This window comes from Schistocerca nitens, chromosome 9 (genome assembly GCF_023898315.1).
Source record: "Schistocerca nitens isolate TAMUIC-IGC-003100 chromosome 9, iqSchNite1.1, whole genome shotgun sequence".
Lineage (NCBI taxonomy): Eukaryota > Metazoa > Arthropoda > Insecta > Orthoptera > Acrididae > Schistocerca > Schistocerca nitens.
The window spans coordinates 289,280,995-289,299,899 of NC_064622.1; the positions used below are offsets into that span (position 1 = coordinate 289,280,995).

At 37.0% G+C, this 18,905-nt stretch overlaps 1 protein-coding gene across 1 annotated transcript in view; it reads right to left on the reverse strand.

Annotated features, from left to right (window-relative positions):
• Positions 1–577: 577 nt before the first annotated feature.
• LOC126204186 (cubilin-like) overlaps positions 578–18,905 on the reverse strand; it is a 1,516,445-nt gene continuing 1,498,117 nt past the window's right edge. The window contains exons 68-70 of the mRNA XM_049938590.1: positions 2,095–2,201; positions 1,636–1,747; positions 578–799 (exon numbers count right to left, since the gene is read on the reverse strand). Of these exons, the coding sequence (XP_049794547.1) occupies positions 777–799; positions 1,636–1,747; positions 2,095–2,201 (242 nt within the window). The 3' untranslated portion in view covers positions 578–776. The remainder of the gene's footprint in view (positions 800–1,635; positions 1,748–2,094; positions 2,202–18,905) is intronic.

Consider the following 18,905-nt stretch of genomic DNA (forward strand, 5'->3'; position numbering starts at 1 on the left):
GTAGTTCTAGATTAAGAATTTTTCGATTTTTTTTCATTTACTTGTACTGTGAAACCTTCCTTATTGTCGAATTTCATGATTTGAGGCCAATGAGAATACCCTATAGGTTTTGAATAGTGATTTTGCAAGTATCAAAATATGTATCGCTGGATCTTTTGATCTCACTGATTTACAAGCTTAAAATTTTCACATTTCCAAGGGACTATAGATCTTCGAACTTGACACAAATTTTGAGTTGATAGCTACACCCATTACTGAGCAAAAGGGGGCTTAACAATCTCACAGACAGACAACAAAGTCATCCTAGAAGGGTTCTGTTTTTACCAACTGAGTTACAGAAACCTAAAAGTAATTTTGTACACTTCAATTCCATTTAGCTTCATGTGGTGTGTATGACTTACCTACAAATGTAGTGTGTAAGATATACCTACAGATATAATCCACTGTTACTGGAGATGTTTCATTGAATTTGGAAGAGTTATTATTTTACTTAATATATAAATTCTGATACAGACTAGACAGTTGTATAGAAACAGAACATTGAAATTGTTTAATTACTAAGTCATGGACTAGAATATTTACAGTCTTCTTTACAATAAAACATTCTCAAAGACCCTATATACAAACATGCACACAGTTGTATACTGAAAGTATTTACAATTTCTAGAGCAAGCTGTTAGTCATGATTGCATATGCATGGGAGTGTCGTATTATGTCAGCATAACAAGAAGAATCCTTATGACTCCACTTTTCTCTACTCCATATCTTCAACACATTCACACTGCTATAAATATGGACTCTGAAACATTCAATTACAAATGATATTAGAAACAACAAATACTGAAAACATACATTATATATTTGAATCTAAAGGTAATATGATACTTTGAACCAGGTGTAACTCTCTATTATTTTCCGACAAAAATAGTAGTTACAAACAAAAGTTAATAAAGGAAGGAACAATGGCAAGCACCTTCTCACATGTCAAATTCAGACACATCTTCTCTGGCTTTCAGAATTTCTTTTCCTTTGCCAGGCAAAGAGGCAAATAGAATATTGAAAGTAAAGAAAAGAGATACAGGGCTGAAAGAAAGGAAGTGTCACTAAAAACGTTGTATTAAGGAAGGATCAAATGAATTATTGTCCACAAAATGATTCCATTCACATCTATACTACATGCTCAAATAAGAATACACTTGGTATGACAGCTGATGGCAGCAACTGTAAAGATAATTCCCATGTACCATTGCACCCATCAGTCACCAAGGTGAGTGTCGATTTAGTTTGCGTGTATAGTACACAGACAAATTTTTCATTAACTATTTTAGTCAATGACAGTCTACCACTAACAAACAAAATTTCTTCTCATTGGCATTACTAAACAAGATGTAAGTGTGATAACTATTCTGGACTTTTGTTTTATGTATAACACATTCTACAGTATATTACTAGGCATGTTCAAGGTCAAAGAAAAACTCACTTGTGTAAGCAGGAGACTTACTAAATCAGAATAATTTTTATATTCTCATGTGACAGCCACAATGATTATTGGACCAATATGTCACACCAAGAACAATTACACTGCTCTTAGGTACGTCATTGGCACTGATTACACAACATGTATTATCAAAGTACCTGGATGTTTGGCTGTAAAATGTATGACCCATCCACTTCCTCCGTTATGAACACTAGTTACATAGCGAACAACAGTGGTTGTTGTGGCTCCTTCAAATGGTGCTGGCTGATCCTGGAGAATCAAAAAGAAAGAAAATTAATTTTTTCTGTAATGAAAAACAAAAAACAGTGGAAGCAGTATAAAATCCCTTGCACGAACAGTAACACAGCATTTTTTATTCAGAATTCACAGATGGTAACACAAATGTACATAAATTTCAGCTTTGTAATTTAAAGTGTATATATACTACAATGATGTTTCTACTGCCATAGTGATAGTATGAATGTGTTTTCTTTGTGTTCACTTATAAATATGAATGCATATCATAAGCCAAACTTACGTGTTCATCTCAAAAAGTATAAAATAACTATATTTAATACATGTTCATTATTCCTATGTATAAGAATGGGCACACTTACCTCTCCACAATATTTTGTGCGGAGTGTTTTGACACCAGTGGCCTGATTAAAGTCATATATCTCCAAAAAGTCTGTGTTGCAGGTTGTTCTTGAACCAATCGTGAACTCTGGAAAGTATTTCACATATGCATCAGTTATTACCTTTTTTTCTCTCACAGAATATGTTCCTAATGTTTATATGATGTCTCTGCATCTTTTTAATCCATGATAGGCATTATTTACACCTCACAAGTTATCATCGCAGAAGAGTAAATTTATGAAGTGCTTTTAATGGGAATCTATTTATTGATATAATAGCATTTTCCCCAAAGCTTCATCCATATATGTATTCAATACACATACTGAACATAACCCTCCTCCTGCCCCTCTCTCTGTCCACCTTTTCCTTCCTTTGTCTGCCCACCTAATACTTCCTCTTCTGTCTATCTCCTCCTCCCCACTCTCTCTGTGTCTTTACCTCCTCCTCCTCCTCCTCCTCCTCCTCCTCCTCCTCCTTCTCCTCTCTTTGCTGATTTCCTCCACCTCCTCTCTCTGAGTGTATCCCCCCCCCCCCCCTTCCGCTGACCATATCCTCCTGCCTCTCTCTCTTTCCATATCTACCTCTCCCTCTTCCTTTTCCATCTGCCCACTATCCCTCTACTCCGTCCATCTGCCTCAGGCATCTCTCCTCCCCTTCCCTCTTTCAGTCGATTCCCTCATGAGTCTTGCTCTTCCATCCCCTCCTCTGTCTACCTCAACCTGTCCCCAGCGACGCTCATCAGCAGGTGTTCAATAAAGCAGACCGATACCACTCCAACATGCCCATCACACAGGGCAGGCTACAAATCAGGGGGTTGAAAATTTGCCCTGCACATTGTCAAAGGACACCCTCCTCTAGCATTACCTTTCTTTAGAGAAATAGTCGATACCAGGAATAATTTCGAATCTTGTATGGGTTAAAATTATCTCAGCTGCTCAACTAAAAGAATTTCATATGATTTTATCTACAATGTATTGAATTTCAGGCTAAAATTTAATTTATTACAATCGATATGTACTAACTCTGTATGTACAGTTAAAATTACTCATCTGTTAGAAACATTTGAAATTGCAAAATATCTGGCATACTTCGGATTCTTATTATTAACTGCACAATCTGACAGTAGTTATTAAATTTATTTCTGGATTCATTTATGAAATAATGATATAACTTGGTGAAGATTTTTCTTTTGTCAAGAAAGTTTATAAACTCTTTTGTTTTGTAAACTCTTTGTAATATTATTAATACTGCAGAGTGCAGTAGTAGAATGCATGCCTCTGTTGGAATTGGACATGTTTTTATGTTTGGCAATAACAATGTAAATTTCTGTTTTAAAGTGAAGATTGTAAAGTCCATGTGATATAGGAGAAAGTGACATAATAAAAAAACAAATGCAATCAGAAATAATGGAACAAGCCTACTTAATATTTATCTAGTCATCTGAAACCCACAAAGTTAAAAAATTACAGCCTCAAGAATCTACCCCTAGATGTGACTAACTGCAGCCAAAAACAAGAAAATGAAGATAAGTAAAAAAGTTATTTGTACTTCTTGTGCCTCTCGAAGCTTTTGAAATGAATTAACCTATATGAAGAGACTGAAAATTTACTGGTGATGTGTGGGATGGTAAGATTATGATTGCGGGCGTCATCCAGGATAAGTTTACTGGTAATGAAGATCTGTCTGTTGCGGTATAAGAAAGGACAGTGATTTGTACCAATTGCAGTTTATATGAAATTCTGATCACTCAAAGAAAGAAGATCGAGAACTGCCCAACGAAGTTGTATCAACAATGATGAGACTGGATGACCTGAAAGAGGACTTTACAGTTACAATGAGGGAAATCAAACAGAAAAGATACAAACTATTTGTGAAATTAATTTTTTTTGTGGACTTGTATGATTGTTAGGAAAATGAATAGAGATGAGGGTAGTAGTTATGTAGAAGTGAAAGCTGTAGGAACAAATTGGGACGTATTTGAAGCAAGTGAAAGCATAGTCAGCAACAAAATAGTAAAAAGTGATATTTTGCAATTGATTTTGACAAAATTAGATAAAATGAAACAGAATAGTCTGAAAACAATAGTAAAATGGAGAGGGTACAATATTAAATGGACCAACTTAGTAATCAGGTTTGGAGCTAAAAAATGGGTTGTCAGACTGATTAAAAAGTGCGAATGAAAAAGCTGATGTCTATTTTTTTGGAAAATGAGTTTATTGCCAAGTATGCAAATTGGATGAAGAATGTTAGTGATATCAGTGTTCAACAGAAGGCCACAGCGGAAAAAATGGAACAGAACTTTAGTAGCTTAGATCAAAAAATTTTAAATGTTGAAAATAGTATGCAAACTAATGTAAATGTGTTAGATCAAAACATTTCAGCAGCTCAGTAAAATTGTATTCACAAAAACCTGTATTCAAACAATGGTATTGTGTGGTCCAACATTCCAATCAAAAGTTTTCTGTCAGATAATTTACATTCAGTGGATTTTCTGCATCACTGTAGAGATAGTTTTGTGTAATGCATGAATGCCGATCAAAAAATTGAATTTGTTAAAAGATGTCTTGAAGGCAAAGCTCTGTTTTGGGTAAATCTAAATTTAAGTTAGTGGGAGACATAAAAGTTTCGAAAAATGTTTTTTAAATAAATTTTGGTCAGAAGCTGAACGGGGAGAATTAACACTGAATTTTTGAATGTTCCTAATTATAGGAATAGGGACGGTACTCTGAAACAGTTTGTAAGAATCAACTTAAGAAATTAACACACCCTGACAAACCATTTGGTGAAATGACACTGACTGATGCAGACAAAAGGAGATTACCAGGAAGGTTGCAGTGGGATTTAATACACGGATCTGATAATTGTCTTGAATAATTTTTACGATATGTTGACAGACTAGATAGGGCAGTAGAATGAAGTATGTACTATAACAATCAAAATGATAGACATGCCAATGGTAATAACTACAGAAACAGAGATAATGGTAACATCTCTTAGGGTCAAAATGGTACTTAATAGGAGAAACAATCATAGAGGTAACTATTTGGGAAATGACAGTCTGCCTCAATGAATGTCCACAGTTTTGGGGTGAGGAAACACAACAAATACAACACCCCAGGGTTACACTTGCCATTAGACAATAATAACAGTGTTAATAATGTGGCACAGGTATCTGAAGTTGAACGGAAGAAACATCAGATTTCTCATTTATGTTTTGATCAAAAGATTTTGGATTTGGGATTTAATTAAAGTGATGTAGGTACTAATCATAAACCAGAATGTGAGAATAATGAGAATTTTGATGTACTAATGACTGGTCAGAAACAGTGTTACTGATGTATGCAAATCAGGTAAAGACTATATTGGATCTGAATTAGGTGGTATTTTTGATGTAGATATGAATGAGAGCTGCGATATAACTGAGGTTGGTAAGTCTGAAACTGGTAGCATATTGCAAACTAATGTAAGTGAGATGTGTGACTTTGATGGTGATGAGACTTTTGTTGTTAATGATATTGTTGATGAAGTAATTTTGGAAGAATATGATGATGATGGTAATGATGATGATGGTAATGATGATGATGATGATGATGAGTATCAGATATTTGTGGAGTTTAAGAATAATGAAATTTCAGAGTTATTTGTGAAAACAGGTAAGATAAGTGATGTATGTGATGACGTAAGTGAGTCATGGAATACCAGTCCAGTCAAAGCAGTTTTTCATTAGAATCATGCATATAAATAAATGCAAAATATATCTGTTTAAAACAGCACATAAAAATTCGCTTGATGCCTTCCTAAGAGAGAGTCTCCATTCCTTCCAAGCTAATTATGTAAGTGTAGACCAGATATGGCTCAAATTCAAAGATACAGTATCGACAGCAATAGATAGATTCATGCTGCATAAGTTAATAAGAGACAGAACTATCCACTGTGGTACACAAAACACCTCAGAACACTGTTGCAGAAGCAACGAAAAAAGCATGCCAAATTCAGAAGACTACAAAATCCCCAAGACTGTCTAAGTTTCATGGAAACTTGAAATTTAGTGAGGATGTCAATGCGAGATGCTTTTAATAGTCTCCACAATGAAACATTGTCTCAAAATATGGTAGAAAACCCAAATAGATTCTGGTTGTATGTAAACTACTCCAGTGGCAGAAAACAGTCAATACCGTCACTGTGTGATAACGATGGAAATGTTACCGATGATGGTGGTGCCACTAAAGTGGAGTTATTAAATACAGTTTTCCATAATTCCTTCACAAAAGAAGATGAAGTAAATATTCCAGAATTCGAAATCAGAACAGCTGTTAGCATGAGTGACATAAAAGTAAATATCTTAAGTGTTTTGAACAACTCAAATCACTTAAGAAAGGCAAGTCTTCCAGTCCAGAAGGTATACCAATCAGGTTCCTTTCAGAGTCTGCAGACACGATAGTGCCTTTCTTAGCAATCATATACAACCGCTCACTTGATGAAAGGTCTGTTCCTAAAGACTGGAAAGTAGCACAGGTCACACCAATATCCAGGAAAGGAAATAGGAGTAACCCATTGAATTACAGACCCATATCACCACTGACCTCAAATTGCAGTAGGATTTTGAAGCATATACTGTACTCAAACATTATGAATCACCTTGAAGAAAATGGCTTATTGATACATAACCAACACGGATTGAGAAAATATCTTTCCTGTGCAGCACAGCTAGCTATTTATTCCCATGAAGTAATGAGTGCTGTTGACAAGGGATCTCAGATTGATTCCATATTCTTAGATTTCCAGAAAGCTTTTGATACTGTTCCTCACAAGTGACTATTAATCAAATTGCATGCACATGGAGTATCATCGCAGTTGTGTGACTGGATTTGTGATTTCCTCTCAGAGAGGTCACAGTTCGTAGTGAGAGACGCTAAATCACCGAGTAGAATAGAAGTGATATCTGGCGTTCTGCAAGGTAGTGTCATAGGCGCTCTGCTGTTCCTGATTTACATAAAAGATCTAGGTGATAAACTGAGCAGTCCCTTTAGATTGTTTGCAGATGACGCTGTAATTTCCCGTCTAGTAAAATCATCAGACAATCAATTACAATTACAAAATGATCTAGAGCAAATTTCTGTATGGTGCAAAATGTGGCAATTGGCACTAAACAAAGAAAAGTGCAAGGTCATCCACATGGATATTAAAATAAATCCGATAAATTTTGGGTATACGATGAATCATACAAATCTAAGGGCTGCTAATTTGACTAAATACCTAGGAATTACAATTACGAGCAACTTAAATTGAAAAGGCCACATAGATAATATTGTGGGGAAGGCGAAACAAAGACTGTGCTTTGTTGGCAGAACACCTAGAAGATGTGACAAACCCATTAAAGAGAGAGTCTACATTACACTTGTCCGTCCTCTGCTGGAATATTGCTGTGCAGTGTGGGATCCTTACCAGGTAGGATAGATGGAGGACATCAAAAAAGTGCAAAGAGGGGCAGCTCATTTCGTGTTATCGCGCAATTGGGGTGAGAAAGTTACTGATATGATACGCGAGTTGGGCTGGCAGTCAGTCTTTGCAATGAGATCTATTTACGAAATTTCAATCACGAACTTTCTCTTCCAAATGCAAAAATATTATGTTGACACCCACCTGTCTAGGGAGAAATGATCATCATAATAAAATAAGAGAAATCAGAGCTCAAATGGAAAGATTTAGGTGTTCCTTTTTCCCACACACCATTCGAGAGTGGAATGGTAGGGAAGTAGTACGAAAATGGTTTGATGAACCCTCTGCCAGGCACTTAAGTGTGAACTGCAGAGTAAACATGTAGATGTAAGATCTAAGTAGGAAGTGTAATTTTGACAGCAATATATTTTGTGTGATTTTTGAGTTTCTCCCAGCGTATTTGATAATCAAAATATCCACGGGTGTACTGCCCGTGTACAGTGTCCAACAGGCACAATATTTTGGCGATCATACATGTTGCCATCATCAGGTGAACTGACAGACTGAGCTCCTGTGAACGTGCCGGTACGGAGATCTGTACGCTATGGCTGCTCAGAGGGAACTGGGTTCAGTCGTGGCGGTGGCCGATTTAAATACCCTCTGCTCGCGGCGTGCTCCCTCCGCTGTCCGCGCCCCACGCCACGGTCGCGCGTTGGAGCAGATTGCGACGGCGTCTGAGATGACGTCAGAGTGATGGCTCTGTTCGCCGTGGTCGTCACAACTATACGTTTGCTCGATTTACTCTTGATTAACCCAATCGCTGGTTCCCAAGCCTTGCTAAGATTATAGCCACAGTTACGGTTTATGAGGTCGTCATTGGTGCGAATTTCGATGGCCTCTCTAACAATGCTGTCCCAGTATCTCGACGTCTGTACCAGAATCCTTGTGCGTTCATACTCCATAGCGTGATTTTCCGACAAACAATGTTCAGCGACCGCTGACTTGCTCGGATACATCAGTCGAGTGTGCCTCTGGTGTTCACAGCATCGATCCTTGACAGTACGCATTGTCTGACCAATACACGACTTGCCACATTGACACGGAATCTGGTACACGCCGGCCTTCATCAAACCGAGGTCATCTTTAGCACTCCCCACCAGTGCACGAGTTTTATTCGGAGGACAAAACACAGTTCCAACCCGGTGTTTCTTCAAAATGCGGGCGATTTTCCCCGAGAGTGCGCCTGTATATGGAATAAATGCAGTGCCTACCTCATCCCTTGTGATTTTATCCATCTCCACAGGTTGTGCTGTAGTGGTTGGGCGGAGAGCACGTTGAATCTGCCACTCTGAGTACCCATTTTTTCAAAATACAGTTCTCAGATGTTCCAATTCCTGGGGTAGACTCTCTGCATCAGAGATAGTGCACGCCCTATGTACTAGAGTTTTAAGTACCCAATTCCTCTGTGAAGGGTGGTGGCAACTGTCTACGTGCAAATACAGATCAGTGTGCGTTGTCTTCCGATGCACCCCATGACCTAGGGTGCCATCAGCCCTTCTCTTGACCAAGACGTCAAGGAAAGGTAATTTACCCTCCATTTCAGTCTCCATATTGAATTTGATGTTGGGGTGTATGGAGTTTAGATGTGTAAGGAAGTCAAGGAGTTTATCCATACCATGTGGCCAGATGACGAACGTGTCGTCCACGTAACGGAAAAAGCAAGTAGGTTTCCATTCGGATGACGACAGGGCTTCCTCCTCGAAGTTCTCCATGTACAAATTTGCTACCACCGGTGAGAGTGGGCTACCCATGACGACTCCCTCCGTTTGTTCGTAGTATTCTCCATTAAAAAGAAAATATGTGGAAGTCAAGACATGCCTAAAAAGTTCAGTGGTCCTCTCGTCAAACTTCTGACTAATCAATTCTAGTGACTCTCGCAGGGGTACCCTCATAAACAAAGAAACGAAGTCAAAACTCACCATGATATCTGACTCATCCAACTTGAAGCTATCAAGGCGTTTAACAAAATCCATGGAATTATGGATGTGATGAGGCATTTACCCACATAAGGACTTAATATTCCCATCAGGTATTTGGCCAACAAATATGTAGATGCCATGATGTTGCTGACAATGGGGCGTAATGGTACCCCCTCTTTGTGAACCTTCAGGAGTCCATATAGTCTAGGCGGTACCGGACCTTGGGGTAACAATTTCTTAGCGTCACCCTCCGGTAAATCTGCGTCCTTGAGAAGCGACCTCGTCTTGTTCTCCACCTTCTTTGTAGGGTCAACGCTGATCTTCCAGTAGGAATCGTCATTTAGCAGGCTCTGCATCTTATCAGTGTAGTCCTAATGGGAGACAACAACTGTAGCATTGCCTTTGTCAGCCAGTAAGACAACAATTTCAGAGGGCTCCCTCAGGTCACGAATGACCGCCCTCTCTTTACTGGTGATATTTGACTTCATCGGCTTGGATTTCGTCAACGCACGACAAGTTTCACAATGTATTTCCTCAGCTGATTCAGGCGGAAGTCGAGCTGCAACCTGTTCAACAGCACTAACAACTTCTGCGACTGGAGTGAACTTGGGGGTGGGAGCGAAGTTGAGACTTTTCTGCAAAACCGAGACCGCATCATCACTCAACACTATGCCACTCAAATTGATGACAGTCTTGCACAGAACCTGCAGAGATGGTTTGTCAAGAAGACGTGAGAACTTAGCTGTTTGACGTCCTGCCCATAAGAAGGCAACTGATCCCAGTTCCCTCTGAGCAGCCATAGCGTATGGATCTCCGTGCCGGCACATTCACAGGAGCTCAGTCCGTCAGTTCACCTGATGATGGCAACATGTATGATCGCCGAAATATTGTGCCCGTTGGACACTGTAGACCGGCAGTACACCAGTGGATATTTTGATTAATATATTTTGTGTTCCTTCTGTAATATGTGTTATTAGTTGTGCTATGGAATCCATTCACTGTGTTCAATCTTTACCTGACAACTTGAGTAACTAAAGTAATGCTATGGTACCACTAAAGTTGATAAAATCCTGCAAAAACAGTGTGTATGTATCATTTGATGAAATTGAAAGTGGTCTTTTACATTACGTGTGTAATAACAGAGATGATGACTCAGATTTTGGGTGTCCCTACATTAAGATTGATCAGTTGGAAGTGAACTGTTTGAATGATGCATGTAACACAATTTGTGGTATATCTGAACAATTTAGAGACAAGAACAAGTATAGTAAGAATTTTGTATAAATGCCTGTTGTAGGTGTAAAGATAAAAGGAGCTGCAGGTAAGCAAAGCAAATTGGCAAAATCTCTGGTGCTTTCAATGTTTAGTATAAAAGGCAAAAATTTTGAACACAGATGCTTAGTAATTCCTAGTCTATAAAAAAACATAATTCTTGGTGTGGATTGGATAGTGAAAGTTGACACTTGTTTTGGATGGAATTCTAAAGTAAGGGAAGGTACGACTCTTAATGGCCTACAAAAGGAACAACTTAGGAATTTGTTATTGGAATTCAGAAATATGTTTAGTGAAAAATCAAGGAAAGTGAAAAGCTATCAGTGCATACTTTATCTTAAAGATCATCAACCTTTCTTTATCAAGCCATATAATATACCATTTTCAAAAAGGAAAGATGTAGAAAAAGAAATTTAAAAAGGGGAAACATGGGGTGAAATAAAGAAGTAGGAGTGCTTACAATAATCCTCTAGTCGTGGTAAGTACGAGAAATGGTGTAGTGAGAATTGTTTTGGACTCTAGACATCTTAATAAATAGCTTATCAGAGAGAATGACCATCCTGAGAACATGTACGAGCTGTTACATAAGTTTGATTATGTAAAATAAATGAGTAGTTTGGACTTGATCTCTGGATTTCGTCAGACCCCTGAAATTAATTCTAGAAAGTATACAGCGTTTTTGTATGGAGGTAAGTGTTTTCAGTACTATGTGGTGCCATTTGGGCTAAATGTATCTGTGCTGAATTCGTAAGAGATCTGGATTCTGTCTTGGGAAGTGATGTGAGTTCAAAATTAACTGTGTAGGTTGATGAGATTTTGGTTACACAAATGATTTGGAAATGCCGTTTGGACCTGTTAAGATACATGTTTTCAAGATTAGAATCAGTAAGTATGACTTTGAAAATAGTAAATGTAAATTTGGTGTGGAAGAAATTAAATTTTTATGACATGTTATATCTGAAAAAGGTGCTAATTCCCCCCCCCCCCCCCCCCCCCCCTACCCACCAACCCTCGGTCAACAAAAAACAGCTTAAATAATTTTTTGGGTTAACTGGATTTTATAGAAAATTTTGTAGCAGCCAAGCTTTAAATACTCCAAACTTATGTGAACTTCTGAAGAAGAGTAACGTTTAGGATAGGAATCAAGAGTGTCAGGTTGCTTTTAATGAGATCAAAGGACAGTTAGGTCAAAGTCAGATACTGTTCAGACCAGATTTGTCTCTTTCTTTTTGTATTATGACAGACAGTAGTGATGTTGGTTTGAGTGATCATTTGTTTCAGGAGGTGTAAGTTGATGGTGTTATTGAACATAGATCTCTTGCATTTGATCATAGAGTATTGCAGAAACATGAGAAGACATACAGTGTAACTGAGAAAGAACTTTTGGCTGTACATTGGGCATTCAACAAATTTAAAAATTATTTACTAGGTCACAAAGTCATCATCTCTACTGATCACAAAGCATTATGTTGTCTTCAGGTGTGGAAGCTGTACTGTAACAGAATTACTTGTTGGGCCTTGTTTTTACAGCAGTTCAATTATGAAATCAGATACATTAAGGACACAGACAATGTAGTTGCTGAAGCTTTGTCTAGGCTGCCTTTAGGAAGCGAATCATCTAACAGCTTTGGAGAAGGAGACAAAGAGTTTAAAATTATGTACTTGAGAGGCGTGAAAGGGGAAGAAAAGATCTTGAAAATTTGCAAAGACATCTGCACATATCAAAATCATGATCAAAATTGGAAATTTGTTAAGAGCATGTTGGGTAAGAAAGGAGGAGAAAAGACAGAACAGTATTATAAGGTACACAAGGGTATTTTATTCAGGAGACATAAGACTGACTCAGCACTCCGTCTTCAGGCCACGAGTGGCCTACCGGGACCATCCGACAGCCGTGTCATCCTCAGAGGAGGATGCAGATAGGAGGGGCATGGGGTCAGCACACCTCTCTCCTGGTCGTTATGATGGTATTCTTGACCGAAGCTGCTATTGATTATTGTGGATCAACCAAATGCACACAAAAGATTCAGGAAAACATCTATTTTTATAACATAGGTAGGAGAGTCAAGAAGAATATTGCCAGCTGTGAAGATGCCAAAGAGTGAAGGCAAGTAGAGGCCGAATGCAAAACATACTGCTTAATAGTAACCTAGATCTCGTGTCTGTGGATGTTTATGGACCCTTGTCTAAGATTAATAATGGATTTAGTTATTTGTTTTTGGTGGTTGATGTATTTTTGAAGTTCATAAACCTGTTTCCTCTTAAGAATGCTACCAGTAAGCACATCATCTATAAGTTTGAAAACACATATTTTCATCTGGTGGGTATTCCAAAAACTATTTTATCTGATAATGTTTCTCAGTTTACATCACAAGGCTGGAAAGATTTTATTGATCACACAAAAATAAGGCATATTCGAACTTCAGTGTACCATCCTTCAAGTAACCTTGCAGAAAGATATATGAGAGAGATTGGAAGACTGTTTAGAACACGTTGTAGTAAGAATCCCACCAGTTGGATAGATTAGGTCAGTGATTTTGAGGATATTATGAACAGTCTACAACATTCTTCAACAGGTTTTTCACCATCTGAAATCATGTTTAATCACAGACTAGCTAACTTTATTTCTGAAAATGTTCAGTTTCCACCATGTAAAATTCTGTAACTACAAGAAAGGGAAGAATGTGTTAGTGAGATGATGAAAAAACATGGGGATGGGAGAAAGCAGAGACATGATGGTTAAGGTAGATTTTCTAAGCTTGAGGTAGTACATCTTGTGTTGGTGAAAGCCAAAGAGAAATCTAAAGTGTTGACACATCTGAGATACAGAAATTTTTCGATATTTATATTGGACCATTTGAAATTCTTGAAAATCCACATCCTAATGCATACAGACTTGTGTATCCTAAATCTAAGAAGTTGTCTGGATTACCCAATATCACTGATCTGAAAGCATATAGACATGATAGATAAGTATCTAATTTTTGTTTGTTTGTTGTTTTTCCATTGTCATGTAAGATGATGTAATTTTTAAAGATCTATCTTAACCAATGACTGAATTTAAATCTATCTATAGATTCATAGGACTAGGTAACTGTGTTTTGTTTGTCATGAATTTAGTATGTAACATGATGTGATTTTTAAAGATCTGTCTTATCTATTGGCTGAATTAAAATCTATGATACACTATATATTTATGGTTTGTAATAGGTTTGTACTTTAGAATTTGATACATGAATGCCATGAGACTAAATGAGTAGAACCTTTTGCAATTTTGAAATGGGACACTGTTCACAATTTGTACTGCAAAAATTAGGAATAGTATCTTAGTATATCTGCGTGTATCACCTTGTTATTTCATTTTTTTAAAATCACATTTAACTCTGTTCATTAATGTTTCATATGTGAACACTTTTTAATCTCACCTGATATAAATCACACATAATTGATTCTGGAAAATGAATGGGGAGAACATATCTCGTGTGATGTGAAGAAGATATTGAACAGCATATTTAGTATACAAAACAATGTTTCAGGATTTGATGTGAATGCTAGACAGGAAACTGAAAGATGAGGGTGGATCCTCCCCCAACACAGCTCGTATGGCTGTACCCTGCTGGATAAGTCAGCTTACAAGATATCATAAGTGCTCTGGCTACTATCAATATTTTTATTTATACATGTATTCCATAGATTCTTTTACACATATGACATTCTAAAATGTGGAATGATTAAAAAATATACAAACGTAAATTACATAGAACATATATCAAGGAAAAGTACAGTTAACCATCTGACTGATACAGATATGCTCTCTGCATTCCATGCTCAGCATGGCTTTGTTGTCACTGTACTGCTAGTCTAAAGCTGCTACCTGTGCTGACAAGTGGCATTTTGGCTGTATGAAATACTTACCACATGATTTTAAGGAAACTATTATGTGACAAAATTTGAGTTTTGCTCATCTTAAAGTCTGGTTCCTTTCCTCAACGAAGAATTGAACTTATTTCCATTATTGATTGTAGTTACTGTGCTACATCTAATTCAAAAAGCATTGCACGGAATTTTAAAGAGTTTGCAAAGTAATAATGCATTGCTAAGCTTTGTGTATAGTTGATTTTAGCCCATACATTGTATCTAGATAAGAAACAGAAATTTTATTTAAAATTGAAAGGAGAACACTACCTTGTTTGTTCTTCAGATATTGGTTTTTATAACTAACAGGCAGTTACATGCAATATGCCCAATTTCATCCCTGCACATTGGGAATCATGTGGTCATAATAATGAATATATTTAATATGTGGAGAGGTACATATATTGTATGAAAAAAATTCGAAACATTTTTATTCACTGAGATATAGTAGTAACTCATCTGTAGCAATGGGAGGGTTGGTGGAACAGGACATGTAGCTACGTCAGTGATGCTTAAGGTAAACCCAGATGCCCTGTTTAAACACAGCAGCAAAGTATGACAAGTTAACTCATCCACATCATTCAGAGCATTAATTAATAGAAATTGTTGCAGGATAATAAAAATATAAAACTAAAACAAAAACAAATGCCAAGTGAAAAAATCTGATTTTTGTATCAAATTTGTGAGGTGAAACTGACAACGAACCACAAAGAAGTTGTTTACCAAAAACTTGAAGAGAACTAATGAGTTCTCATTTTTTGATGAAGGTGATTATGATTTGGAAGTCTTACACTGCTTTCCTACAATGAAAGTGATATTCAGAAGGTATGATATGCTACCACAATCTTCAACTTCTGCAGAACATTTTTTTAATGCCACAAAGACAAATGTTCTTAAATCAAATAAACTTCCTGATGAAATGTTTGGAAAAAAAAAATTATTCTGAAGATTAATCAAAACAAAGAAATTGTTTTACAAATAACAAAGAGTTGGCGCAGTTGTTTTTGGATTTGAAGCTTATGTTTTTTATGTGTCCTTCTATACATGAATAATAAGTTTTACTTGTATTTGTCACTTAAATACGTCTTTTACTGCCAAGTATCAGTCTGTATGTCTAGTGCATTTTTTAGCTTCTACAACTCTTGAACCAGTCGAGTTAATGATAGCTAATAGAGACTCTAGAGCATTGAGGTAAGGCCCAAAGAAATGGCCCCCACAGCTGAGATGATTAAAATCCTAGTAATCAAGTACAGAAAACTGGTTAAAACTGGAAATTGATGGCACTGAAATTTTGGGGTGAATTTAAGTTTACATCTGAAGGATAGATTTATAATAAATAGAGATGGAATACAAGGTTAGCCTAAATGGTACATCGGGTTCCAAAGCACTGTTTATTTATAAATATATGATGCACAAAGATAGTTGACATGTGAAAAGATAGATACACTCACCACATTTCTGGTATATTCTATAAATGTTCAATGTTTATGCCCTTGGTCACCTGGCACACATCCAAATGGTTATCCAGTTCCATCCATATAGTTCACTAACATCTTTTTGTCAATGTTCATCACAGCATCAGTGATGCACTCCTGTGATTCTTGCAGCATTGATGACATTGTGGGCACACAGATTTTGTCCTTAACCTAAGTCCACAGGAAAAAAATCATATGGCATGAGATCTGTTGACGAGGGGGCCATGGCAACAAGCCAGACCTGAGTGCCTGATCCAGCAATGTGGCTGTTCTGTGTCAACAAAAGTACAGACATTTGTGCTCAAATGAGGAGGAGTCCCATACTGTTGAAAGCTGAAAGGTGAGGAGTCAGCAGCCAGTTGTGGCAACAACCCCAACTGCAACATATCCAGTGACTCAGAACCTGTCACCACCTGCTTGATGAAGAAAAAGGTGTCATATACCTTTGTCTTGGATATGGCGCAGAAGACATTCACTTTTGTAGTCAGGTTTTGAAATTGTTGCAAATGATAGTATTTGAAATGCAAACACCACAAAACGTTCCATGGTGTTTTCTGTGAAACACCCAGTTCACAGATTGCAGAAACAATTGATGTTTTTGGCCTGTGGACAAAGCTCTGTCTTATGGGCTCCATGATTTCCTCTGCTACAGACAACCAGTATAATGAAACTGGTGAAACCAATGCAAAATACCATGGTGACCAGATGTAGCTTTTCCATATTTGCGTATGAATACAAGATGAATGCTCAGAACTGACAACACTTCACATATTCTAGCACATAAAATTCTTCTGCATTGCTGCCATTCTGTAGATTGCTGTCTAGCCATCTAGCATGCATGCAAGCTAGGAAGCTAGCCTTTTTAACTTGGTTTTTCATGTATGAGCTGTCGTTGTGTGTCATTTACTTGTCAAGAAACAGTGCTTTTAAAGCCAATGATGCATTTAGGCTTACCCCAATATATTCTGCGATACACAAAGATCTCAAACCGACCAATGTAGAAATTGAAGTTTCATATGAGATTGTTTGGACAAGATTCACTATATAGGGTGGATATAAACTTATAACTGAGTCTTTATAACAATCACAACCTGGCACCAGATGTTACTTTAGAGAAATCCTCAACCTGATAATATATATTCCCCAACAATATTGTCATTGCAGGTGACTTCAAGCATCCAATTACCGACAGGGGTAATTATAGTTTTGTAAGTGCTGCACATGATAACACAACACATGAAACAATACTAACCGCTTTCTCTGAAAACTATTTGGAACAAACACTTAGGAAGTTCACTCATCATAGCAATAAGATCATATTTAATAGCAACACATAGACTTGACCTCTTTGATGACATCCGTATTGCTTATTGAAAGGTTTCTCAAAAAACTGTGGTTGACACAGGAATCAAACCTAAGGGTAGCAAAGCAAAAGCAGAATACTGTTTTGAAATGTTCTTTTATGGGAGTAATGTCCCAGTTTAATTCTCACACCACTGAAAAGTTGGGTGATATAGATGTATCAGTGGTTTTAAGGATGAGTTGGAATGACTAAAATTAAACAAACCTTCAGGGCATAAGGAAATCTGTGCTGGTTGTATACAGAATTTGTAGCTAATTTAGCTCTGATTTTAACCACAATATGTCATAGATCCCTCAAACAAAAAGCTATGACCAGTGGTTGGAAGCAAGCATGTCTACAAGAATGGTAGCAAACTACTATTCAGTCATATTGAGACCCATCTGTTGTAGAATCCTATACCTCTCGAACATGTTGACTTCCTCCATAACAAGCAGCATTTATTCTGAAAACACCAGTCATGTGAAACCCAATTTGCGCTTTTCACACAAGATATTATTATCAGCTACCTAACGTATTTTATTGATTAATGCATTAAAATTAATGTTACATAAATATTCAGTTGTGTCAAGTTTGAAAACAGGTTGTAAAGAAATGTTATTTAGGGAAACATTTCATTCCCATGAGGGGCTACGTAACATTGCATTTCAGTGTTTCTTCCATTGGTGAGGTGATACTGTATACATTACAATCAATGAGTTACACCATGTTGATCCTGAAAATCATGGATGAAGGAAATCAAGTAGATGAAATATTTCATGACTTTTCAAAAGTATTTGACATAGTAACACACTAACAAATATTAATAAAATTACAGTCATATGGAATTTCAAAAAAAAAATATTTATTTTCTTGGTAGGGAGCACGCAGCATGTTATTTTAGATGGAGAGTAATTGAAAGACATAGCAGGAACTTCAGGCAAGTCAAGGGGAATTTTACGGGGACCCTTGCTATTAATGTTTTATGTTAATGATTAAAAGACAGTATTAATAATAACTTCACGTTTTTTGCAAGTGATATGGTTGTCTATAATGAAGTACCGCCTGTAAAAAGCTGTACAAAAATCCATTCAGAACTTGATAAGATTTCACAGTGGTGAAAAGTCTGGAAAGTTGCTTTAAATGTAGAGAAATGTAAAATTATGTTATTCACAAAATACAGAATGGTAGTATCCTATGACTACAAATGCGATATGTCACACTTAGAATCAGACAACTAATACAGATATTTTGGTGACACAGTTTGTGGGTATACGAAATGGAATGATCACTTAAGCTCAGTCATAGGTAAAGCAGTGTCTTGTAGAATACTGGCAAATTACAGTCAATCTACAAAGGGGACTGCATACAAA